Consider the following 24,471-nt stretch of genomic DNA (forward strand, 5'->3'; position numbering starts at 1 on the left):
ACTAATGGGAGTATGAGCTAATATTTAAATTCATACATGAATGATAAATATGTAAAATCAATTAATTAGCCTACTCTACGTGGCCTAACAAAGCAAATGGAGGACATATGTATGACCAACAATAAGAAACACCAATACCAATGAAATACCCAATACCAATACCAAGAAATACCCAATGAGGGTATAAAGTGACTGACTTGTCTAGTTTTTATAAATAGATCTTCCAAAGCCATCATCCAAAACATGGCATCTTGTTCCAGTTATCCTGATCAAATTCAAGTCTGAAGCTCATCTGGACTATTCGCTGAAATCATAGGGGGAAATTGTAGACATAGATATGTGTCCTACCCATAGAAATACTAGTTGTATTAGTCTGAAGTGTAACAAAATTTTACAACTCCTGAGTGAGTAATGTATTCTACAGACATTGAAGAACCACTGTTTTACTCCCTGAAACAGACCAGGAACAAGAGGCTTATTTCCTGACTCTCTTACCTTAAAAACAAAACAAACAAACAAACAAATTAAAAGACACCTAAAAGAAACTCCCAAAACACACAAAGAACGAAGAGAGATTCCATTGAGTCAATTGTTTTCTACATCTTATAAGATCATCTTGTTTCTTACTTCTTTGCTCAGACCATGGACAAATGAAATATGGCTAACTATTATACTTAACCCTAGGGAGAAACATGTATAAAGGGAATTTATAGCCAGTATCAACTGTCTTCTGAAAAGCCACTAGTTAATAGCTCTTAAATTCTAGCATTAAAATATTGGTGGAAACTAAAGGTGGACTATATCATTGAAAACTGCTAGAACATATAACAGAGTATACTGTATCTGTAAGTTTGTATACCTGAAACTAATGTTAGGAATCAATGCTTAACAAATAAATGAATCAAAATAAACAACTAACTTATATAAAACTTAAATAAAATGTATAAATAAACTCTGGAAAAGTTTATAGTTCCCCACAAAGTGCTTAGAATGTGCCCCACTGCTTAAAAGGTAAGAAAATTTTATACTTAAGAACTCAGAACTCTTACTTACCATAATAAGGCAGGGGAAGGCTAGAGCCAAATAAATCGCAACTTACAATACTGGAGAAACAGGTGAACAAAAAGTCCCAGTTTCCTTGGGCAGATCCTTGGTGAAGAACTTCTAAAGAAAATAGTGCTAGGAAATAAATTGAATTATAGTTATCAAATTGACAAAATTGTACAAGAGATACTTAAAATTACAACTTCTACAGGATCAGTTATAGAAAGCTTACTGATATTATTATGGTATTTCTTATCATGCTAAATATCTCATTACAATAGTAACTTTTGTAGCTACTTCATCTTTCCAGTCGGTTTTGGGCAAGAGTAGTTATTCTAAATGAGCCAGAGAGCCCCTATTTTCAACAAACTTAATCTAAGCTTTTTAACTCTTTCCATTGCCTTGAGTACATTCTTCATTACCCCTTTATTTATTTTTTGTATTTTTTTGTTTTTTTTTTAATTTTTTATTTTAAGTGCTATGCTAATTTGTTCTATATATAACATTTTCAAAATAAAAAAGTACATTTTCCAATGATTTTATTTCACTAATTACTAAGAGGATCTTGCTTCAAATTCTTATTCTAACAACTCACATAGAGATATGTCACATTAAAATTATCTCTATTTGTATATGTTATATATTATTATATCTTTTTTATATAAACACTATGGTTAAATTTCTCAGACAGAGGGAGACGTTGGTCATTAGGTCTGGTTTTTTTTCACAAGGAACTGTGTTTAGGAAGTCTCAACTATAAGCAGAGGTTTGATATTTCACATGTTTGGGCCCCTCCCCAAACGTCTGCGTTTCTTAGATGGGCCAGTATTAGGCTCAGAGGTGTGGATGGCCCTTCTCAAAGGAGTGCAAGACCTGAGACTATTTCTAGGCTTCTGGGGGGCCAGGGGCAGGGGCAGGTCTCAGAGGCAAGCCACGGGGCTGCCGGCTCTGGCAAGGATCCAGGAGAAAGGCCAGGCTGGGAAGATCCTCCTCCTCAGAGCTCTCATTAGGCCCAGGCATCAAAATGCCAAGAGGGTCCTTTTCCAGGATGTGGTCAGCCCTACTGCCCAGGGTGGTGAGAACAGGGTGGGGACACTGGCTGGGTTTGGGTTCAGAGGCTTCAGTTGCCAACTGAATGACAGGCCTTGGAGTTTGTCCCGAAGAACTTGTTGGCACACAGGTGGAAGTAGCAGCGCTCGCCCTTGGCCTGCTGGCCTGGGTGGGTGTCGGGGCACCGATGTTGGCTGAAATCCCCTCTGGAATTGAGTCCTGGTGGGTCTTCTGGTGGCAGAGATGAGCCTTCCCCGTCTGCTCATCAAGCAGGGCCTGCAGGTTCTCATCCGTAAGCTTGGGGGAAGGAGGGAAAGGTGGTAGATAAGAGAACGGTGTGCAGTGCTGAGTTATGTGGGGACTATGTGACCCACGTCTTCTAAAAAATGGACAACCCCAGTTTTATTGATGCCTATCAGGTTCCTTATGTCCCACAGTCCCTCCTTTCACCCCCATGTCCATGTCCCTCCTCTCTGAGGTTCAATGGAGTCCCCTCCCTGAGCTAACACTGCAGCTGCATCTGGCTCTTCACCTGTGAGCGGCTGAATCCTTCCACCTCTTCCAATTCCTTTGCAAGGGTTGAGATATCCAACTGGGGCTCTGAGGAGAGCAGGTGTCCCAGGAACCGATCGTCAATGATGGCCTCCACCTGGGCAGAAGGAAATAGGTTAAGGATTACTAATGGGAGGAAAGGATGGAGCAAACACTCCATTCTTAGCACAGTGGGGGCCTGGATGCCTGTTCACAACACCTAATTATGAAAACTTAGGTGTTCACACATGAAACATGTGCCAAAAACATACACAGATAGATATGTACAATCATCTATAGAAACTAAACCCTAAGCATTGCACCAATGGCCATACAGACACACAGGGGCTTTCTTTACAGCCTTAGACACAGAAAAGTAGTTATTAGATACCGAGACATCCCACTATCCATCACCCTCCCAGCTACCTTGGTAACAAAGTCCTTCTGAGAAGCACAGCTCATCAGATAGCTCAGTCATATTGGGTTACACCAAGTCCTGTCCTCCTCCTCCTCTAGATCTTTCCTGGACTCCTCAATTTTGTGGTCCTTCAGAAGATCGTTCATTATTTCTATATACTCTTCCACAGCTTCAGCGGGGATCTCAGAAGGTGCCTGGGTCCTGGGGAGACTTTGATCCTTGGGTTTTGTGGGTAGAGGTGCCAGGGCCCGTGGACTGGCATTCCCCGTGACACAGGCTAAGGAGAAGGCAGGAAGAAGAGGCTAAGGGACCCATGTTCCTGCACAAACACATGGCATTGAGGAAGAGTAGGGGGCAAGGTACCTGAAGGCTGTGTAAGGATCCCTGAACCCTTTGCCTGGAGTAGAGTTGAGGAGACCCTCAGTGTGAGGAGGGGACAAAGTGTCTACAGGGCTCCTATCCTCTATTAAGTGGAGCATGTAAGAAACCGACAGGGTGAAGGACAAAGAAACACAGGTGACCAGGAGCAGCTGAGCTCCAGGACTGGGGAGGTTCTGAAGGCCAAAGGCTCCTGCGAAGGGACAGACCCACAGGGTCCTCATTATGACCTGTAGCCTTTCCCTGTGGGTACAGGGTCCTACCTGACTGTTGGCCCACAGCTGGGGGTGGTGTCCCCTGAAGCTCAGGCTTTGGAAGGGTGGAGGATTGTAGGACCTTCTCCCCCTTGCCGCACTGCAGTTTCGGTGCCTGCATCTGTTCCTCTGTTTCAAACTCCATGAACCTGGAGTGGGGGAGCACAATCCCTCTGAGAGAGTCCTAGCCTGACTCGAACAGAATCCAAGGCCATGCAGGGGCAATTGGAAGGAAGGGGACTTGGGGTTGTTGTGGCTAAGAAACCCAGGACTGTTGAGAATGGGGTCGTGAAATAAGTTCCTGTGTACCCAGTACAGACTACATCTTTTGTAGGAAGTTCAGAGCATCTAGGTCAAGGGTGTAATGTCTGGGTCCCAAATTGGGGATGGGAAATGCCTGGGCCCCAGGGAGGGGAAGATTCTGCAGGGCAGGGCCTTTCTGGGTTGCAGGGCCCCTGTGATCTTGCCCTGATTCCATACAGGGTCAGGAGAGGCCCCAGTAACCCCAGGCTTGCAGTCAACCAGGACCCCTCCAGTCTGAACCCGAAGCCACACTCACTTAGTCGCCATGCCATAGTAGATCTCTTGCTCAGACTTGCTTATGTGCTGCCATTCCTGCATCGCCTTTCCCAGGCCTTCCTCTACAGTCATAGTGGGCTTCAAGCGGGCCAGCGATCGTAAGACAGGGCTAGAACATCACAGTCAGGGTCAAGTTTGGCCCAAACATGTCTATCTCCACTCCTGTGCTAACAGACCCTGACAGTACATTTTACAAACCACCTTGGATTTTTATTTCCCACAATCCACCCTACTTATCATACTAGTGTCTACCCTCAATTGTGAGAGGTGCTTTGAGATACCCCACCCCTACCCCAAGCCCTAGACAGAGATGGCCTCTCTCACCAATGTTCGCAGTGCTCAGATATTTTGATAGGAACTGAGAATTGTTCCTGAGTTTTCAGAGGCTGGGCTTGGACTCTAATGAAGGTACTGAGTTGAGCATTAAGATCATGACTAGATCACTATGGGGTACCGAGTCTAGAACTTCTCTGAAGGCATTTCTGAGGACATGTGGATAGTGAGGCTGGACTCACTGTGCTGGCCAGAAAGGACAGAGTTCTGCATGCCATTATCAACTGGAGGGTGACTCCTGTGTGTGTAGTCCCTGTCGTCTGGGTTCTGGTCAGTCCTGCAGCTGTCCCAAAGACCTTCCCTAGGGGTTCTCCTCTCTCCCCTTCTGAAAAGCTCCCGAGAGCCTGAAGCTCCAAAGTACTCACATGAGAAAGCAGGCAAAGGCTTCGGTATCTGGAGCCTGAGTAAAGTACAATCCGGCCAGTGGCTTGTAGCGCTGCCAGAGCCGAAAGTTTGCATAAACACTCTGGGAACCGCCGACCTTTTCACGGGGGCCTCTGCTCTGAACAGGGGCCACACCATTGTCCCCAGTTACCCACATGGTCTGGGGCCCACCATTGAATGGGAGTATGATGGGTTGCCCCTGGGTCACTGAGGGTGGACCTTGAGGACCAAAACCCCCCTGGACAGCCTGGGTGACCCTAGAGGCTGTGGTGGGCACCACGGTCTTCTTTACAGAAGATGCTGAAATAAGGGGTGCAGGATAACGTGGACCTCCAGGCAGAGATCCTGCTGCACCCCAGTTGGGTCTACCCTGCATTTGGAAGGCAGGCTGCTTTGCTGATGCCACTAGCTCTGCCTCGGGTCCAACCTGGAAGATGAACACTCCAGGCTCAGCATTACTGGGTCCAACCTGGAAGATGAACACTCCAGGCTCAGCGTTACTGGGTCCATGTCCTGCAGCTCCTGTCACGGGGATATTGTGGGCAAAGGCGACAGCACAAAAGGGCCGCCGGGATTGACGACCAAGGTCTATCCGGGGGCGGAACCTGAAGCGGTTCCTGGGTAGGTAGCTGGGACTGGCCCCTGGATTGAGGAAGGGCAATACCCTTAAAGTCGAACTAGACATCCCCAGGTTCAGGGTCATGTCCGGGATCAGATCAGGAAATGCTGTGGAGACAGAGAAAAGGAGCAATGAGAGTGAAGATCGTAGAGAGGAACAGATTTTTTTCTGACTATATACCCATAGACATCCTTCAGTCTCAGCTTCTAAAGACCCAAAGCCGGTTAAGGGAATTGAACCATGACACAGCATTTGGTTCCTGACTCCGTGGGATCCTTCACCTCAAGCTCTGTTATCGTTCATTCAGACCCAGAGTGTGAGGCATATGATTGCTGCACTGAGGGCCTGGATAGCCTTGATCTCTGCACTACAGACTAATGGGAAATATATTACTGTACTCTGGTCATGAACCTGAGGGTTAAAGGCCATGTGAAGCCACTAACAGTGGCAGAACCACCTCAACAATACACGATCACCATCAAATAGGCTGTATGCCACCCATTTTTAAACATTAGACACACTTCTTTTTTTTTTTTTTTTTTGGGGGGGGGCCACACCCGGTGACGCTCAGGGGTTACTCCTGGCTATTGGCTCAGAAGTCGCTCCTGGCTTGGGGGACCATATGGGACTCCGGGGGATCGAACCGCGGTCCGTCCTAGGCTAGCGCAGGCAAGGCAGGCACCTTACCTCCAGCGCCACCGCCCGGCCCCAAGACACACTTCTTTAGTCTTACTGTCCACTTGAGTTTTCACTGGGTCCCTGAGTTTCATAAGTTTCAACATGATGACGTTTTCGAATAAAAAGTTCAAATAATGCCTGAGTCAGACATTCATGGAAGATTTCCAGAATTCTCTAGCTGCATGGTCATTTTAGTTTGAACATGGCTAACACTGAGGACACAATTAACCCCTCACACCCATCCGCACAGGCTTACCTCCTTGAGAAATTATCCCAATTCACTCAGTCACAGACCACTGCTACTTATCACCCTTCACAAAGAATATTGGGACCAAGACTCAGAGTGAACTGATCCCGCAGATGCTCAGAATCAAATGGCGGAGGCAGTTGATTAGTTGTTTAAATTTAAATTTCGGAATGCTGGGCCAAAGGCTTATCTTGCAGTTGTTGGTGGTGGGGGGGCAGGAAGGCCTCGGTGGCAGAACATTCCATGAGGCTTGGACGAGGGGGTGTGTCAGAAAAGGGCCATAGCCATTATTTTCCTTCAAACTATTGAATGGCAGTACAATTAGCATGGTAACTTTTAGCCACTTAGATTATTTGCAGGTACACTGTATACAGTTGGACTTGCTATTCTATTACTGCCTCTTCCTTGAGTTAAAGATTTGTGGCTGACTAAAAACAGTCTACTTCCTCTCTTCTGCTAACTTAATTCAAAAGAGACTTCTCTTTCTCAGCAAACTTCACAACACAGTCACTCATGACCAGCCACTTATAGTGACTGATCCACCCCGACAATACACAATCAGCCCCAAATAGGCTTTATGCCACTCATGTTAAACATTAGACGCTCTTTCTAAATTTTTCTGTCCACTTTCGTTGTCCCTGAGTCCCCAGGTTTCATGAATTTCAACATGATGACTTAGGGACAAAAAAACAATTCCTTAGTCAGACTTTCATGGAAGATTTACAGAGTTCTATAGCTGCATGTTCATTTCAGATTGAACATGGGTGACACTGAGGACACACTTGATCCCTCACACACCCATCTGCATAGGCTTACCTCCTTGAGAAATTATTCCAATTCACTCAGTCACTGACCACTGCCACTTATTAGTCTTCACAAAGAAGAATATTAGAAACAAGGTTTAGAATGATCTGCTCCTGCAGGTGCTCAAAATCAAAACGGCAAAGGCAGTTGATTAGTTGTTTGAATTTAAACTTCAGAATTTTGGGCCAAGGGCATCCTGCAGTTGGGGGGGGGCAGGAATGCCTGTGTGGCAGAGCATTCCATGGGGCTTGGCCGAGGGGGGGGTGTCAGAAAAGGGCCTGAGCCATTACTTTCCTTCAAACTATACAATGGCAGCACAATTAGCATGGTAACTTTTAGCCAATTAGATCATTTTCAGACACACTGCACAAACGTTGGACTTGCTATTCTCTTTATTGCCTCTTCCATAAGTAAAGTTTTGTGGCCCTCAAACCAGTCTACTTCCTCTCTCCTGCTAAACTAGTTCAAAAGAATATTCTTTTTCTAAGCAAACTTAAGACCACAGTGACTCATGATCAGCCATTAAAAGTTAATGAATCATCCCAAGAATACATGTTCAGCACCAAATATTCTTTATGCCACCCATGTTAAACATTAGACACTCTTTCCCTCTTTCTGTCCATGTTAGTTGTCACTAAGTCCCTGAATAGCATGATTTTCAATATGATGACATTAGGGACTAAAAAGATCAAATAATGCCTGAGGCAGACTTAGATGGAAGATTTCCACAGTTCTGTAGCTGCATGGTCATTTTAGTTTGAACATTGGTGACACACTTAACCCCTCATATCCATATGCACACGCTTACCTCCCCAAGAAATTATCCCAATTCACTGGGTCAGGGTTCACAGCCACTTATTACTGTTCACAACTAAGAATATTGGGAACAAGTTTCAGAGTGAACTGCTTCCACAGTTGCTCAGATTCAAAATGGTGGAGGCAGTTGTTAGCTGTTTGAATTTAAACTTCAGAATGTTGGGCTAAGGGCATACTGCAGTTATTGTGGGGAGGGCAGAAAGGCTTGGGTAGGAGAATATTCAATTGAGCTTGACCGAGGGGGGTTTGTCAGACAAAGGACCAGAGTGATTACTTCTCTTCAAACTGTTCATTGGCTGTACAATTGGTATGGTAACATATAGCCACTTAGATCATTCTCAGACACAATGCAAACAGGTTGAACTTGCTATACCCTTTAGTGTCTCTTCCATAAATAAAGGTTTGTGGCCCCCAAAATAGTCTACTTCCTCTCTGCTGCTAACCTCCTTCAAAAGAGACTTCTTTCTCAGCAAACTTCACACCACAGTGAATAAAATAATAAATTAAAATAAAAATGAAACAATAGAAAATAAAAAACTAAAATAGAAAAATAAATTGAAATGATGAAATAAAATAAAAGTAAATAATTAAATAATTAAATAAGATAAATAAAATAATATAAAATAAAATTAATGTTTAAATAAAATATAATATAATATAAAATATATTATAAAGTACGATAAATAATATAAAATAAAAAATAAAACGATATGAATAACATAAAATAATAAACTAAAATATAAATTAAATAAAAAATGACATAATAAAATAAAATAATAAACTAAAATAGTAAAACAAATTAAAATGAAGAAATAAAGTAAAAGTAAATAATAAAATAATTAAATAAGTTAAATAAAATAATATAATATAAAATAAAGATAATATAAAATATTATTAAAATAAAATATAACGTCAAATAAACAATAAAATAAAATTAAAAATAAAATATATTATAAAATAAGATAAATAATATTAAATAAAATAATATAAATAACATAAAATAATAAACTAAAATAAAAATAAAATAATAAGCTAAAATAAAATTGAAACAATAAAAAAACAAAATAAAATATAAATTGAAATGATGAAATAAAATAAAAGTAAATAATAAAATAATTAAATAAGATAAATAAAATAATATAAAATAAAATTAATATTTAAATAAAATAAAAAATAATATATAAAATATATATTATAAAGTACGATAATACAAAATACAATAAAAAATAAAATAATATGAATAACAAAAAATAATAAACTAAAATAAAAAATGAAATAATAAAATAAAATAATAAACTAAAATATTAAAATAAATTAAAATGAAGAAATTGCTCCTGGCAGGCATGGGAGATCATATGGGACGTCAGGATTCGAACCAACCACCTTAGGTCCTGGATTGGCTGGTTGCAAGGCAAACACCGCTGTGCTATCTCTCCAGCCCCTACTTTTTAAGGCTGTGCTAACAATCACTGTCGCCTCTCACTGCAGCCTGAGTCTCCTACTGAATCTGCCCCTGTGGAACAAGAGCCCCGCCCCCCAATGTTGCTCCTGCTCCCTGGATTCTGCCAATCACCTGTTACCTTCTGTCTCTGTGAGCTGGAAGTTCTGGGGCCCTCACACTGTAGAATCCACCATTAAGCACCTTTTAACCACCTCCTTAGTTTTGGTTTTTGGGCCACACCCGGTGACACGCCGGGGGGTACTCCTAGCTAGGCACTCAGAAATCGCTTCTGACTTGGGAGATCCTAGGGGCACCAGGGAACCGAACCGCGGTCCATCCTAGGCTAGTGTGTGCAAGGCAGACGCCTTGCCCCTTGCGCCACCGCTCCAGCCCTAGACCACCTCTTTTCTTCATCTAATACCATGTCACGTGTCTTACTGTCATACTGTCTTAGCGTCACAAAGTACATGCTCTGGTCCATTCAGCTCCCTCTGCCTAGGTCTAGGAATTTGCTTTCTAGATACAGATACCTGTGAGCTTAAAGATACAACCACACATTGCAGTAACAAAAGAAACCAGCCAGGGGGCTGGAGAGAGAGTACAGCTGGGTGAGGCACTTCCCTCCCTGGCAGGCCACCATTGCGAGGTTCCACTCCCAGCACTCCATATGGCTCCCCTGAACGCTGCCAAAAGTGATCCCTGAACACAGAGTCAGGAGTAAGTCCCGAGTGCTAATATCTAGGTGTGGGCCCTTAAAAACAAACAGCAGCAAATAGTTCTGGTATGAAATGGAGAAATGACTTTATGAGCTATGGTTGACCCTCAGTACCACCTGGTTCTCCAAGTGTCCCCCCTAAGCAAAGAGCCCCTGAACACTGCAGTGTGGCAGAGATAAACAGAAACAAAGGAAGGAAGAAAAGATGGAATAAACGGAGGAAGGAAGGAAAGAAGGAAGACAGACGGAGAGGGAAGGGAAGAAAGAAGGAAAAGAAGGAAGGAAGGGAGAACGGAAGGGAGGAGGGAAAGAGAAGGAGGAAGAGAGGGAGTGAAGGAAGGAAGGAGGGAGAGGGAGAGGAAAAGAAGAAAGGGAGAAAGGATGGGAAGGAGGAAGGGAGAAAGGATAAAAGGAAGAGAGGGGAGAGGGAATTTCTATTGTTTCCTAGTAGCCCATAAACTTGACTACTCTTTGTCTCTTTGTTTGGGGGGGGTCACACCCAGTGCTCAGGGCTGACTGGCTCTGCACTCAGGGATCACTCCTGGTGTCCTGCCAGAACTGAATCTGGGTTCGTGTGTGTAGTGCGAGTGCCTTGTGTGCTGTGCTAGATCCGAACTCTGGTATTCTTTTGCTGCCTAAGAGAATAAACTCGCCAAGGGTGTGGGACTTGCCTCAGGTCATGCAGTCATTGCTGGAGCTGATCAGAGGAGCTCCTGACCTCAGAGGCCACATCTCAGCACAGCGACTTCATTTGTTGTGTAATTAAATGATTCCTTGGTTTCTAGAAGGTTCCCAGAACTTTCCATTTCACAACAAGCACAAACCAGAAAAGAATCTCCTAGCACTATAGAAATCTAACACAAGGCTGCCAGTCAGGCACCCCCACAAAGTTAGTTCTATTTGCTTCTGATTTAAAACCACTGATGATAGAAATGGTCAAGTGGTCCAGGGAGAGAAAACTGGTGAGAGTTAAAGGTATTTGAAGGCCAATGGGAAATAAAACACACAGTGTTTTATTTTATTTAATTTATTTATTTTTTTGGTTTGGGGCCATAACTCGCCAGCGCTCCAGGAGTACTCTGACTCTGCGCTCAGAAATCAGTTCTGGCAACCTCAGGGGACCATATGAGATGCCAGGGATCACACCCGGGTCCATTCTGGGCCAGGCACATGCAAGGATAATCCCTTATTGCTGTGCTATCTTCCGGCCCCCAAACCCATAATGTTTTATGTAGAATACACACTATTTAAAAAAAGAATTTTGGTTTTTTTTTTGGATTTTGGGCCATACCCAGTGACACTTGGAATTACTCATGGCTCTGTGCTCAGAAGTCACTCCTGACTTGGGGTACCATATGGGACACCAGGGGAAAGAAGCTCAGTCCCTCCTAGGTTAGCCAGGCGTAAGGCAAATGCCAGCGCTCCAGCCCGATTTTAAACTTTTGTTTTCTTTTTGGTTTTTTCAGGCCACACCCGTTTGATGTTCAGGGGTCACTCCTGGCTAAGCGCTCAGAAATTGCCCCTGGCTTGGGGCGACCATAAGGGACACCAGGGGATCGAACCGCGGTCCTTCCTTGGCTAGCGCTTGTAAAGTGTCTGCTTTACAAACTTTACCTTACCTCTAGCGCCACTGCCTGCCCCGCGATTTAAAATTTTTCATTTTTCTTTTTTTTTGTTTTTCTTTTTTGGATCATACCTGCTGATTAGTCCCTGGATCACCCCAGGATCTGTGTTCAGGGATCACTCTGGCAGAGATCAGGGGGATGCAATGGATTGCCAGGACTAGAACCCAGGTGACTACACACAGAGCACTACACTCTGTTTCCATGTCTCTCTCATCGCTGACTTGGGGGTCAGGCCTGTACCACAGACCAGTAGAGGAACCTCGGGTGCGCCAGACAGGGCCCAGGGGACTGCTAAGTCCTTCCCTCGCTCTTCATGGACGGACAAGAATCGACCCCTGGAGATGCCAGGAAACCGTGTTCTCGGTGCCAAGGGAGACTTCAGCTGTGGGGCTCACCGAGCCAGGACCTGCCCGAAGGGCCGTCGAGGACCAGACGTGGACAAAGACTCGTGAACCAATTTTATGTCGAACCTAAGAGGGTTTTCAGTACGTTCTTGTTTTTGGAATCACCCACAGCAATGCTCAGGAACTTACTGTTGGGTCAGTGCTCATGGGATCGCTCCTGGTAGAGCCTGGGGACATCTAGGTGCTGGTAGTCAAGCCACATTAGCCACATGAAAGGCCAGTTAATGCCTTACCTGGGCACCATCTTTCCAGCCCCCCAAAATGCTTCATTCTCAGAAGGTCCATGGAAACAATGAAGGATTTTGTTGTTGTTGTTGTTGTTGTTGTTGTTGTTGTTTTGGGCCAACTGGATGACAAGTAGGGGCTATTTTGGCTGTGCTCAGAAATTACTCCTGGCAGATTCAGAATGACCATATGGGATGCAGTGTAAATCCAGTTAGGCTGAGTGCAAGGACAAACATCCATCCCTATGTGCTATTGCTCTGACCCCAGCCTTTCTTTCTTTTTTTTTCACTTGACCAGTGAACAACCTTTACCCACTTTCCTCTCCATAAATCCCAATTTCTGAACTTCCCATAGGTTTAGGGGTATTAAATGACTTAGGAATTTCTCTTTCAATTTATTTTGTTTCCATTTTGTGTTTTTTGAGTCACACCCGGTGGAGCTCAGGGTTTCTCTCTGGCTGTACACTCAGGAATTACTCATGGCGGTGCTCAGGGGACAAGATGGGTGTGCGGGGGATCCAAACTAGGTCTGTCACGTGCAAGGCAAAGAGCCCTCCCACTGCCTACTATTTCTCTGCCCTCCCCCAAGGACTCTTTTACTACCCAGTTTCAGAAAACTGGTTAGAATCAACTCGTATTAATACCCTGTCTCAAAAGTCAACTAATCTTTGATCAACTGACAGAGAATTAAAAGAGTTGAAAGTTGATTGTATTAGGCCCAGGGTTGATCTTAATCATGTGTGTGTTGGGAAACTGTTTGGTGTTTTTTTTTTTCTTTTGTATTTGGGGGCCACACCCAGTGGCCTTCTGGGTTACTCCTGGCTCTGCACTTGGAAATTACTCCTGGCAGTGCTTGGGGAACCAAATGGGTGCTGGAGATTGAACCCAGATCAGCTTCATGCAAATCAAATGCTCTCCCTGCTGTACTATTGTTCGGCACTTCATCTATGCTTAAAGGCTATAAACTTAACATTGTTCTCTTTCTAAGAGGCATATGATAAGAGCCATCTCGAATGATGAGATAACCTTCTAAATAATGATAATGCAGAGGTAAAAAATGCATCTATTTGTAATCATATCTGCTAGACACAATTATTTGTAATTTACTCAGATTCAAGCAGCACTTTTATTAGATAGTGTTTTATGGAAAAGCAATGTTTTATTTATGGGATGGAAACACTTTCAGAAGAACAAATGGGGTGAAACCGTTTAGGGTGAAACCCTAAAACCTTCCCTAAAACCTTGCTTCGCAACTGTGAGTGATATAGAGAAATGAGGGTGAACATCGACCTAAATTTAGTCAACGAAAGGTGTCTGAATGCGTAAAACCAAAATTAATTCAACATTAACTGTCCTGAATCTAAGGAGGCTCTGGCCACGCTCACCAGGGCTGTACTTCTTGGGCAAAAGGGTGTTTGTGATGGGGCTGGAGCAATAGCACAGTGAGGACGCTGTTTGCCTTGCGTGAGGCTGACCCAGATTACATCCCCAGCATCCCAGAAGGCCCCTGAGTACAGCCAGGAATGACCTACACCTAAGCACAGCGCCAAAAGGAACCAGGTGTGACCCTCAAAGGAAACAAAATAAAAATTGGGAGCAGAAACGTTGGAGATTTTCTAAAGCAACCTCAAATGGATTTCATGTCATGCATTAGGCTTTGGAAGGACTATAGCAGACCTAAGTGACCATAAAATCTAGTGCTCTAAATTTTGATAGAAATACTATATTGTTGGGGCTGAGAGATAGCATGGAGGTAAGGCATTTGCCTTGCATGCAAAAGGTCAGAAGTTCGAACACCAGCATCCCATATGGTCCCCTGAGCCTGCTAAGGAGCAATTTTTGAGCTTAGATCCAGGAGTAATCCCAGAGCACTGCCAGGTGTGACCCAAGAAACAAACGAAAATTTTTTTAAAAATTCTATATTTTTGTGATTAAATATAGTTTGTATATTTAATATACCAGTAAGTCGTTCTTCCCCCTCACTTTCATGATCACAGAGCTGAACCTTGTCACTTTTTTTGTTTGATTTTGGGTCACCCCCACTGATGCTCAGGGGTTACTCCTGGCTATGCACTCAGAAATTGCTTCTGGCTTGGGGGGACCATATGGGACACCAGGGGAACAAACTAGTCCATCCTAGGCTAGGGCTTGCAAGGCAGACTCCTTACCTTAGTGCCACCGCTCTGACCCCACTTTTTTAAATTTTTGCTTTTGTGGGTTTTTGTAGTTATTGTTGTTGTACTCCGGGCTCTATGCTCAGAAATCGCTCCTGACAGGCTAGGGGACCATATGGGATTAATTCGAACCATCGACCTTCTGCATGCAAGGCAAACGCCTTACCTCCATGCGATCTGGCCACATCTAGTAGCATTCAGAGATTAGGAATCTCTCCTGCTGAGCTCAGGGAACCATATGGAATTCCGGGTATTGCACCTGGGTCAGCCACGTGCAAGGCAAACACTCTGCCCCCTGCGCTATTGCTTTGATCCCTTTCATAAAAAATTTAAACATGGACTCAAGGTTGTTCAAATACAGTTTTATTTTATTAATTTTATTTTATTTTAGTTTTAGTTTTTTTGGGTCACACCCAGCAGCGCACAGGGGTTCCTCCTCGCTCTATGCTCAGAAATCGCACCTGGCAGGCTTGAGGGACTATATGGGATGTGGGATTCAAACCACTGTCCTCCTGCATGCAAGGCAAATGCCCTACACTTTGTTATCTCTCCAGCCCCAGTTTTATTTTTAAAAAGATAAAGTTGTTTATGTTTTTCACTTTTGACACAGTCATGGATCTGTTTGTGGGGTTGCTTTTGGTTTGTCTCTATGCTATTGATCACTGCATCCATATTTTCTCTCATGCCACAAAATTTCACACAATCTGGATAACTGTAGTTAATAGATTAGGTCTGAAAATTGAGTAGACTTCTGGGTCAGAGAGATAGCATGGAGGTAAGGGGTTTGCCTTTCATGCAGAGGTCATAGGTTCAAATCCCGGCATCCCATATGGTCCCCCGAGCCTGCCAGGAGTGATTTCTGAGCATGGAGCCAGGAGTAACCCCTGAGTGCTGCAGGGTGTGACCCAAAAACAAACAAACAAAAATTTTTTGAGTAGATTTCCACTTGATTCTTTAAGGCACACACACTCAAGTTCTTCTTTCCAAATTTTAGCTTTTCTAGTTTCCTTGTACTGCTATTTACATTTTAAAATAACTTTCTTCCGGGCCGGGTAGGTGGCGCTGGAGGTAAGGTGTCTGCCTTGCAAGCCCTAGCCAAGGAAGGACCGCGGTTCGATCCCCCGGCGTCCCATATGGTCCCCCCAAGCCAGGGGCGATTTCTGAGCACATAGCCAGGAGTAACCCCTGAGCGTCAAACGGGTGTGGCCCAAAAACCAAAAAAAAAAAAAAAATAACTTTCTTCCAAAACATTAGATGATCTCATTCAAATGTGGAGTAGAAAGAAACAAAACAAAGGACCCAGCAGTGGCCACTGAAATCAAACTCTGGAAAACTTCCCCCTGAAATGAGGCTGAAGCGAGTCTGTAGGGTGTAGACAAGAAGGATCCTTTGGACATCAGTGCAGAGGTATCAGTGTTTTGGTGGTGGGGGTGGTTCAAGGAATATTCTAACCTCATGCATTACTATTAATATATTGTGCACCACGGTACTTCAGTAAATCAAAATAAATTAAATTCATTTTTTCCCTATGTACACACATTATTGTTGCATTTCTTTCTGTGGTATATTGGTCTTGGGCTTCCCCCAAATGACCACACCCAGCAGCATTTAGGGCTTCACCTGGTTGGCTCTCAAGGTTCACATCTGGCAAGCTCTTGAGGCCAGATGGTCAGTCAGTGCAAGGCAAGTAGCCCACCCACTGGACTCTGACTCTGGCTCCAATATTGCAGTATTTTCACTAACCTTCTGCTGCCTGTGTCCTCTTGGGGAGATCTGATATATTGTCATTAGGTTTCATCTTCTAAGCTAGGAGCACAGTGTGCCTCTAGATATTTGATTTCTTCCATGGGCACGATGTGATTTCCGGCATATAACATGCATTTTTGATAGCTTTAGACCTAAGTATGCTAATTTGTTGGGTGCAACTGTAGATTGCTTATCATTCAGTTGCTCATGCATTCATTGTTATTCTAATAATACAAAAGATCATGTATTTTTATTTTGTATCCTGAGACCAGGCTAAATGAAGTCGTTTAAAAAGCACTTTTGTAGATCATATGCAGAAGAGATAGTGTTTGTATTTGTTTCTTCCCACCATCCCTAGTATTGGAATTGAACCCAGGACCTCATATATAAAGGTATGCGCTTTACAACTGAGCCACCTCATGCCTTCTGCTTCTTATTTCTTTTCCTTTCCATCCATCCTCCTCTCTCCTGTCCCCCCTCCCTTCCTCCCCTCCCCTCTCTCCTCTTTTCTCTCTTCTCTCCCTTCACTTCCCCTCCCCTCTCCTTTTCCCCTTCCTTTCTCCCCCTCTTTTCTACTCTCTCCTCTTCTTCCCTCTACTCCTCTTCTCTTCCCTCCTGTCACCTCTCCTCTCCCTTCCCCTCCTCACTCTCCCTTCGCTTTCACCCCTCCTGTCCCCTTTCTTCTCCCTTCCCTTTTCTCCCCTCCTTTTTAGTACCTTCCACTCCCTACCTCTCCCCGCCCCTCTCTCCTCTTCCCTCCTTTTCCTCCCCATCTCTTCTTTTCTTGTTTTTCTTTTCTTTTTTTTCTTTTTTATTTGGTTCTGGGGTCACACCCAGCAGTGCTCAAGGGTTACTCCTGGCTCTATGCTCAGGAATCACTCCAGACAGGCTCATGCAACAGTATGGATACTGCAGACAAAACCAGGTTGATTGTATACAAGAAAAACATCCTACCCACCATGCTCTCGCTCTGGCCCCCACAAATTCAAGTGTTCTTAACTCTCTTTTCATGAGAGATAGTGAATTGTAGTTTCCTCATTTGCGTGTGTTGTTCTCTTTTCATGCTGATACTCAAATCATCTTATTACTGTAACTTGGTAGGAATTTTTGAAACTGGGAAATGTGAGTTTTTCAACTTCATTATTTTCAGGATAATTTTGGCTTCTGATTTTCTTATGAGATTAGGAGCAACTTGTTGATTTCTGTACAAACAAAGACCAGACTGCAGATAGGTTTTGAATCTCTACTGCCACCTGATTTTGTCTGAGAATTTAGAATGGTTTTTGCATTTGGAAATTTTAGGTGGAAAGTGTCAAAAGAACAGTATTTCACAAGTGAAAACCATGCCCAACTCATAGCTCCAGGTGTTTAAATAAAGTTTTATTGGAACAGAGCCACATTCATGAGTGGATGTGTCATTTATGGCAGCTTGAACAAATCACATGAAGTGGCCAAGCGGAGTGCATGATTTGCAAAGCCTGAAACATCCACTACCAAGGCTCAGAATTGGGTTTAAAGTGTGTTTTATGGGCCCCGGCTAGAGCATTAAATGCTCAGTCTAGAGCAGGAAACAATTAAAATTGTGTTGCATGGCACTTGCTGCTGGGTCTATCATCTCAGAGCCGCTTTCAGCAGGGGCACTTCGTGGTGGTCCTCAGTGCTGTGCTTTCTCCGCCATACTCGCCTCTGGGGAGGAACAGGGAAAATAGGCAGGCTTTGGTTACACTGGTGGGGCCCTTGACTTCCATCTTCCCGTTCCCTCTGAAAGGGAACTGGGCTGTCCCCAGGCAACAAATGTGCAGTTGAGCCACCTGACCTGGAGAACCGCTGTGGCTGTCCTGGTGTGTCTCTACCAGCCAGCTGGAAATAGGTCTGGGCCATACCTCTCCCCACAGGTCTAGATCTGAGACCCAAGGACAGCAGAGTTCTACTGAGCTCTGTGGGGTGGGGCTGAAGGAGTCCCCAGGGGCTCAAGTGGGGTGGGAGGGGTAGCGGGAAAAGACCTGGGCAGCCTGGTGCCTGACAGAAGGCTTCACTGGGCTGCAAGGGCACCCGAGCAAGAACACACACACAAGTATTCTTGGGGCAAGTGGCAGTTGGGAAGCTGGGGAGAAGAGAACCAATGCATGGAGTGTGGCTCTCTAGGCTGGCTGCCATGGGGACAGAGTAGGGATGAGCTGGGTGCATAACCACCCACACCCACACCGGTCCTGTGAAGAGAGAAGACAGAGGCCAGTGACCCAAGCACGTTTCTGGGTGGTTGTACGAGATAGTGTGCCTCTGCAGATTCTGGATGTGACTATGACTGTATCTCTGCACATGTGTCATAGCTCTATGATCATTGTGTCTCAGTGTGACTGTATTTATGTGCAAGTGTAGCTATTTGCATAAGCAAGTCTTTGTGGCTGTATGTCTACGGATGGGATTAAACGCACTAACATCTGATTGTCTCCCTACTAGCCACTAAGCACACAGGAGCCGACCACGCTGATGTTACTGCCGTTTGCGATTGGTTCCTAATGGAAGAGGGAAGGGAGCTGTGGTATAGACTTTGTGCTAGGAAAGACAACGTAGAGTTCTACTGCGTTCACCAGAGTTCACCAGCAAGAAGGTATGGCATGGGAGTCCCAGGACGCCTCTGGACTCTGAGCTCTAAATAACGTTTGTCTGGGAGACAGGCAGGAAGCAGGAAGAATCAGGAAGAAGCCTGGACCCACACGAACCCCGAAGCATTTGAGATCCAGGACTGGCCTCTGTGTGCAGAGTTGCAGTGAGACTGACGCTGGGCAGGAGCCTTGAGCCCCACCTGACAATGTCTTCCAGATGACCCAAGGGTCAGTGCTCAGGGAGCACTCACCGGAAAGTAGGGTCACCTCTGACCTCTGCCCACTAGGAAAAGCCTCAGGAAAGGCTAATTTTCCTGTGGATTTTGATAATTTCTTCCAGATTTTCTCCCAAACAGAGGGCTTATGTTGGTCACTATTAAAATGAGTCTGGCCTGTGGGAGAAAACAAGGAAACCCTTAAGCACCATGATGGGCTCCATCTACTAGGGCCAATCACTGGTGCCTTGGACACTTAGTGCACTGGGTCTATGGATTGGCAGGCCTTGGTGTGGGAGGTCAAACTCAGGAGCTCCCATGGGTCAGGCAAGTGCTCCCACTTCAGACCCACCTACGTCCCCAGCCCCTGGATTCTGGTCCATCTCAAGGAACATATATCTTCAGATAAGGGGGTATCACGCAAGTGGCATGAAGGGCAAACAAGATCAGCTGGTGACAGTCACTCCATCTCAAAGCCAAACTGAACCCACCAGTCACAAATGAAAGCCTGACCCAAGAGGAGAAAGGTCCAGAAAGGCAAGGAGGTGCCAGCACCGAGAGGCTGGGATGGGGACCTAGTTGGCTAGGGATGGAGCAGGACAGAGGGGACAAGAGGACAGAATTATCAAGATATGGACTGCTGAGTGCTGGGCACTGGCAGGGTCCATATGCCTAGGTAGGGTTGAGAAGGCCCATGTCCACCCCTTAACCCCTGTGGCCAAAGCACCTAAGTGAGAGATCACTGAGCACTGTGTGTTGGGTGGCCCATCAGAAAGGGGTCATTTGTTTAGGAAGGATAGTTGACAGTGACCCCTGTGGCTCCTGCCCCAGTGAGGACCTTGGGAGAAATCCAGATGGAATTGAAATCACCATGGAGAAATGAAGAGATTTCCTGCAAGGGAGGACATGCCCACCTAGGCTACGCATCTCAGGTACCACACGGTGTACCTGCCAAACACACAACACATCACGCACGACCACCCCACATCTCTTACACATGGATGCTAAACAGGATGCACCTATCATGGCACACATTGACATAGAACAAAAAAGCTCAACGACACTGCATGCCACATTCACACCTGACAATTCCACACACATGTCCCCCTGATTCGCACAGAACTCACCACACATCCCTCTGTCAACCCCACATATCAGACATCCTCAGCTGTAACACATTTGATTATACACACCACATATTATGCAGTCCATATACCACACAGCATACCTTAGCTATTCACACCCCGCCAATCACACATCACAGCACAGAACCAACACACATTCAGCACACGTGCCACACCCCACACACATCTCTCCTACTTCTTCCACAGTTACTATATAGATGAGGTTACCCCCTCCCTTAACTTCTTATTCATCCCAACTGATTAGACACACACACAAACACACACACACACATATGATCAGAGCAGCCGATTCCTGCGATGGGCGGGGAGAGAGTCTTGCCTGGATGGGGGGAGAGAGGGCATAAGAACATAGGAGAGTTAGAGAGAGAAGAGCATGAGAGGCATCACCAGCAGACTCAGCAGCAGACTCAACATTAGTCATGGAGCATCATCAAAGAAGCAGCAGCAACAGCAGCAGGATCAGCAAAGGGAGTAAGTCAGCTTGGAAGCCAGTGAGGAAGCCTGGCCAAGGCAGCGGAAAGGGAGACAGAGGCCGAGAAATCCAGGAGGAGCAGAGAAGTGGCTGCTAGGAAAAGGCTTAGTATGAGAGGCCAAGGGAGGACGTCTGCATGACGGTAGGGACTGAGAAATCAAGCTGGCTGGCTCCTGGAACTTCATGGGACTGCTTTGTGGACATCTCTGCCCTCATCCTACAACCTTCAGAGCCACCAGACCATAGGGGCTGCAGGAGCTGGGTCAAGCCCAGAAGGCCTCACCATCCCCCTCCCAAAACAACGACTCATTCGTTTCAATTAAGACAACATGTCTGTGTATCTGTAGTAGTGCATATCATGACACACACTGAGAGCACACCACATTCACACATCACACACATTCATCTAGTGTACGTGACTGACTGCACAACACATCTCAACTCCACATTCATCCAGCCTCATGCACTCACACACATCACACCACACTCATACCACTCCCATTGCATTCACCATCCATGTCTCTCCCATCAGTCACGTCAACCCCCAACTTCACACCACTCCATTCACACTAGGCAAGCACCATTTTCTAGTCACCCATCACACTGCCCATATCAACCAGACCACACAAAGAACGTAGTAGACACCAGACAACTACACATGGAACATCCAGAATATGTGCTCCACACATCCACACAACCACACTCTCCATAGATGCGATGTCACCTGAAGTCACCTATATCACACGCCACGCTGGGTCATGCATAACACACACCACACTTGGCCCAGCACACATGGTTGCACACAGGACAGAGATAAGACAGAGATAAGACCCGTGCATGACCTGCAGAGAGGTGAGAAGCAAGAGCCAGGAGCCCTGGAAACACCTTGCTTGCATAGGAGTGGGTGGCCCTTGCCCTCTGCCCACTCACTGTTCCAGGGGCAGATGCAATGGATCTGCCACACACCACTGGAATACACGCAGATGCTGGCCCAGGCTAAGCATGGCAGAGCAGGGAGTGGTGCTGCCCGGCAGGGTGGAAAGCGGCCACAGCCTAGGTATGTTGTGGTCAGGGAGGAGCCACACCGGGCTAGAGAATGGGTCCTGCCACCGGGGCAACGGTGAAGGGAAAGCAAGGGGAGCTCAGAACCTCCAGCATGGCCAAGGCGAGGCACCACCACATTCACACCCGATCCACAAACCCTGATATGGCTCCAGACCTTGTACCTGGTGGCAGCACAGGTCAGGCTCTGACCCGTCTCCCAGGGACTCACGGGGTCAGGGGTGGCCCAGCCAGGGGCTTTACCTTGTTTGGAGAATTCCTCTTCAGTGGGCCCGGGGCCGCTGAGTCCACCAATGTTGCCAGATTCGCTGGAACCTTGGATGCTGCCGGCCTTGCTGAGAGCACTGGTGCCACTGGGACGGCTGATGTCACTGGGTCCACAGGGAGAGGGACCACCCGTGCTGCTGGATCCTTTCAGAGCAGCCATGCCTAGAGATCCGCCAAGAACACCCAGGCAACTGGATTGTCCAAGACCTCCGATGCCGCTGGCACCTCTAAGACCACCAGTGCCGCTGGCACCCCTGAGGCCACTGCTGATGAATCCGCTGACCTCTCTGCTTCCACCAGATCCTCCGAGACCGCCTAGGCTGCACGGTTTGCTGAGCCCAACCTTGATGGATAGATAACCGGAGTTCTTGGAGCCCAGGAGTCCACCGCCAACGCGCAGACCACTTTTACTGCCAGGCCACTGACAGTACCAGTGGTAGTTGATTGGCTGGTGCTTGGTCTGCTAACGATACTGCTGGTCGTGGTGACTTGACCTGTGTCTTGGGGCATGCTGAGATCCCCCAAATGGCTCATCCAACTTCTGAGGTCAACAGGAAGGCTGCTGCCGCCTCTGCCAACGCCCTGCACCCTGTCGCCCTTTTGAATGTTACTACAGCCTGTGGTTCCTTTTCTGCTAGTGCCCTCGCCGATGCCACTTCCTATGCTGCCACTGCTGCTAATGCAGCCACCATCAGCAGGACTTCTGCCTAGGCCACCGCCTTCGTTTCCAGTGTCTGGGATGCCGCCAATACCACTACTGCTCTCTGGGATGCTGCCACCCTCATTAGTGCCGTCTCGCAAAGCGTAGAGGCTCCAGCTCTGCCCATCTCAAGCACGATTGCAGCTGTGGAAGGACAGAGAAGATTGGCATGCTTTGATTACATTCATGGGGGCCCCTAATTTGCTGCTTCACTTCCCTCAGAATAGACACCTGACCATTCGGGAGAGCAAATCAATCGTTTACCATCCTGGTGTAAACCTGCCAACCCAACTGGCAATGGGCCTGTGCCACAGCTCTAGCTGGCTCACCTGTGGGCTGCTGCTGGGGCCCAAGGAGAGCAATAGATCCTGCTGATGCTCTGGAGGATGCAGCAAAAGGGGTCCCAAGGTATTTGTGATGGGTGTGAGGGGCAGGACGAAGATGAATGCGTAGGTTAGTGCTGCCAGTTTGCAGCGAGGGCAACAAGGCAGGTAAGGGCTCGAGGGGGCTCCAATGGGTGCTCCAGGGAGAAGGACAGGACTTGGGTGGTACATGACAATTTGGAAAGTGAGCAGAGGGTTTCAGTGCATGAACTGTGGCTGTCTGGGTGCTTGGCTGTCTTGGGGCTCTGCAGGGTTGTGCTGGGGTGTATAACTGCCAATTCCCATGCCCAGTTCCTGTGAAGGGGTAAAGGAGATGCCAGGAATCCAGAACTCGTGTGTGTGTGTGTGTGTGTGTGTGTGTGTGTGTTTGATTGTGTATCTATACACAGTTGTGTGTGACTGGATGTATGCCTATCCAGTATGTGTGTACATGTCTGTGCCTTTAGAATTTTATAGCTGGGGGTGACTGTGTCTATGTATACACGTGTCTGTGTGTCGGCACATGCCTGACCTGAGAGGAGAAAGATCCAGGAAGGCAAGGAGGTGCCAGCACTGAGAGGCTGGGATGGGGACCTAGTTGACCAAGGATGGAGCAGGACAGATTGGGCAAGAAGACAGAGTCATCAGGATACGGCCGGCTGGATTTTGGGCACTGGCAGGGTCCATGTGCCTAAGTAGGGACGAGGAGGCCCATGCTCCACCCCTTCCACCCCGTGGCCCACGGCACCGAGTTGAGAGAAGACTGAGCACTGTATGTTGGGTGGCAAAACAGGAAGGGGTCATTTGTCTTAGAAGGATACTTGACATTGAATCCTTGTGACTCCTGCACTAGTGGGGACCTTGGATGAAATCCAGATGGAATTGAAATCACCATGGAGAAATGAAGGGATTTCCTGCAACGGAGGACATGCCCACCTATGCTACGCATCTCAGGTACCACACGGTGCACCTGCCAAACACACAACACATCATGCACGACCACCCCACATCTCTTACACATAGACGGTAACAGAATGCACCTATCATGGCACATAGACATAGAACATAAATGCTCATCGACACCACATGCCACATTCACAGCTGACAATGCCACACATGTATCCCCCTGATTCACACAGAACTCACCATACATCCATTGTCAACTCTACATATCAGAC

At 46.2% G+C, this 24,471-nt stretch overlaps 1 protein-coding gene across 1 annotated transcript; it reads right to left on the reverse strand.

Annotated features, from left to right (window-relative positions):
• Positions 1-1,929: 1,929 nt before the first annotated feature.
• On the reverse strand, positions 1,930-22,391 carry LOC126016008 (NUT family member 2G-like). Its single transcript, XM_049778522.1, has 8 exons — positions 22,208-22,391; positions 4,953-5,697; positions 4,235-4,363; positions 3,685-3,824; positions 3,441-3,614; positions 3,114-3,320; positions 2,627-2,772; positions 1,930-2,391 (listed from the first exon to the last, which is right to left on the reverse strand). Exons 1-8 carry the CDS (start codon positions 22,389-22,391, stop codon positions 1,930-1,932), a joined length of 2,187 nt encoding a protein of 728 aa, XP_049634479.1.
• Positions 22,392-24,471: the final 2,080 nt, after the last annotated feature.

This window comes from Suncus etruscus, chromosome 8 (genome assembly GCF_024139225.1).
Source record: "Suncus etruscus isolate mSunEtr1 chromosome 8, mSunEtr1.pri.cur, whole genome shotgun sequence".
In the NCBI taxonomy this organism is placed as follows: Eukaryota; Metazoa; Chordata; class Mammalia; order Eulipotyphla; family Soricidae; genus Suncus; species Suncus etruscus.

Excerpts from the sequence above, each read along its gene's own strand:
- LOC126016008 (XM_049778522.1), bottom strand. The coding sequence starts at position 22,391 with ATGGCTGCTCTGAAAGGATCCAGCAGCACGGGTGGTCCCTCTCCCTGT. Across the intron at positions 4,364-4,952 it reads GCCTTTGCCTGCTTTCTCAT|CCCTGTCTTACGATCGCTGG; the intron begins GTGAGTACTTTG and ends GTGATGTTCTAG. Across the intron at positions 2,773-3,113 it reads GGAGGAGGACAGGACTTGGT|TAATCCTTAACCTATTTCCT; the intron begins GTAACCCAATAT and ends TCCTCCCATTAG.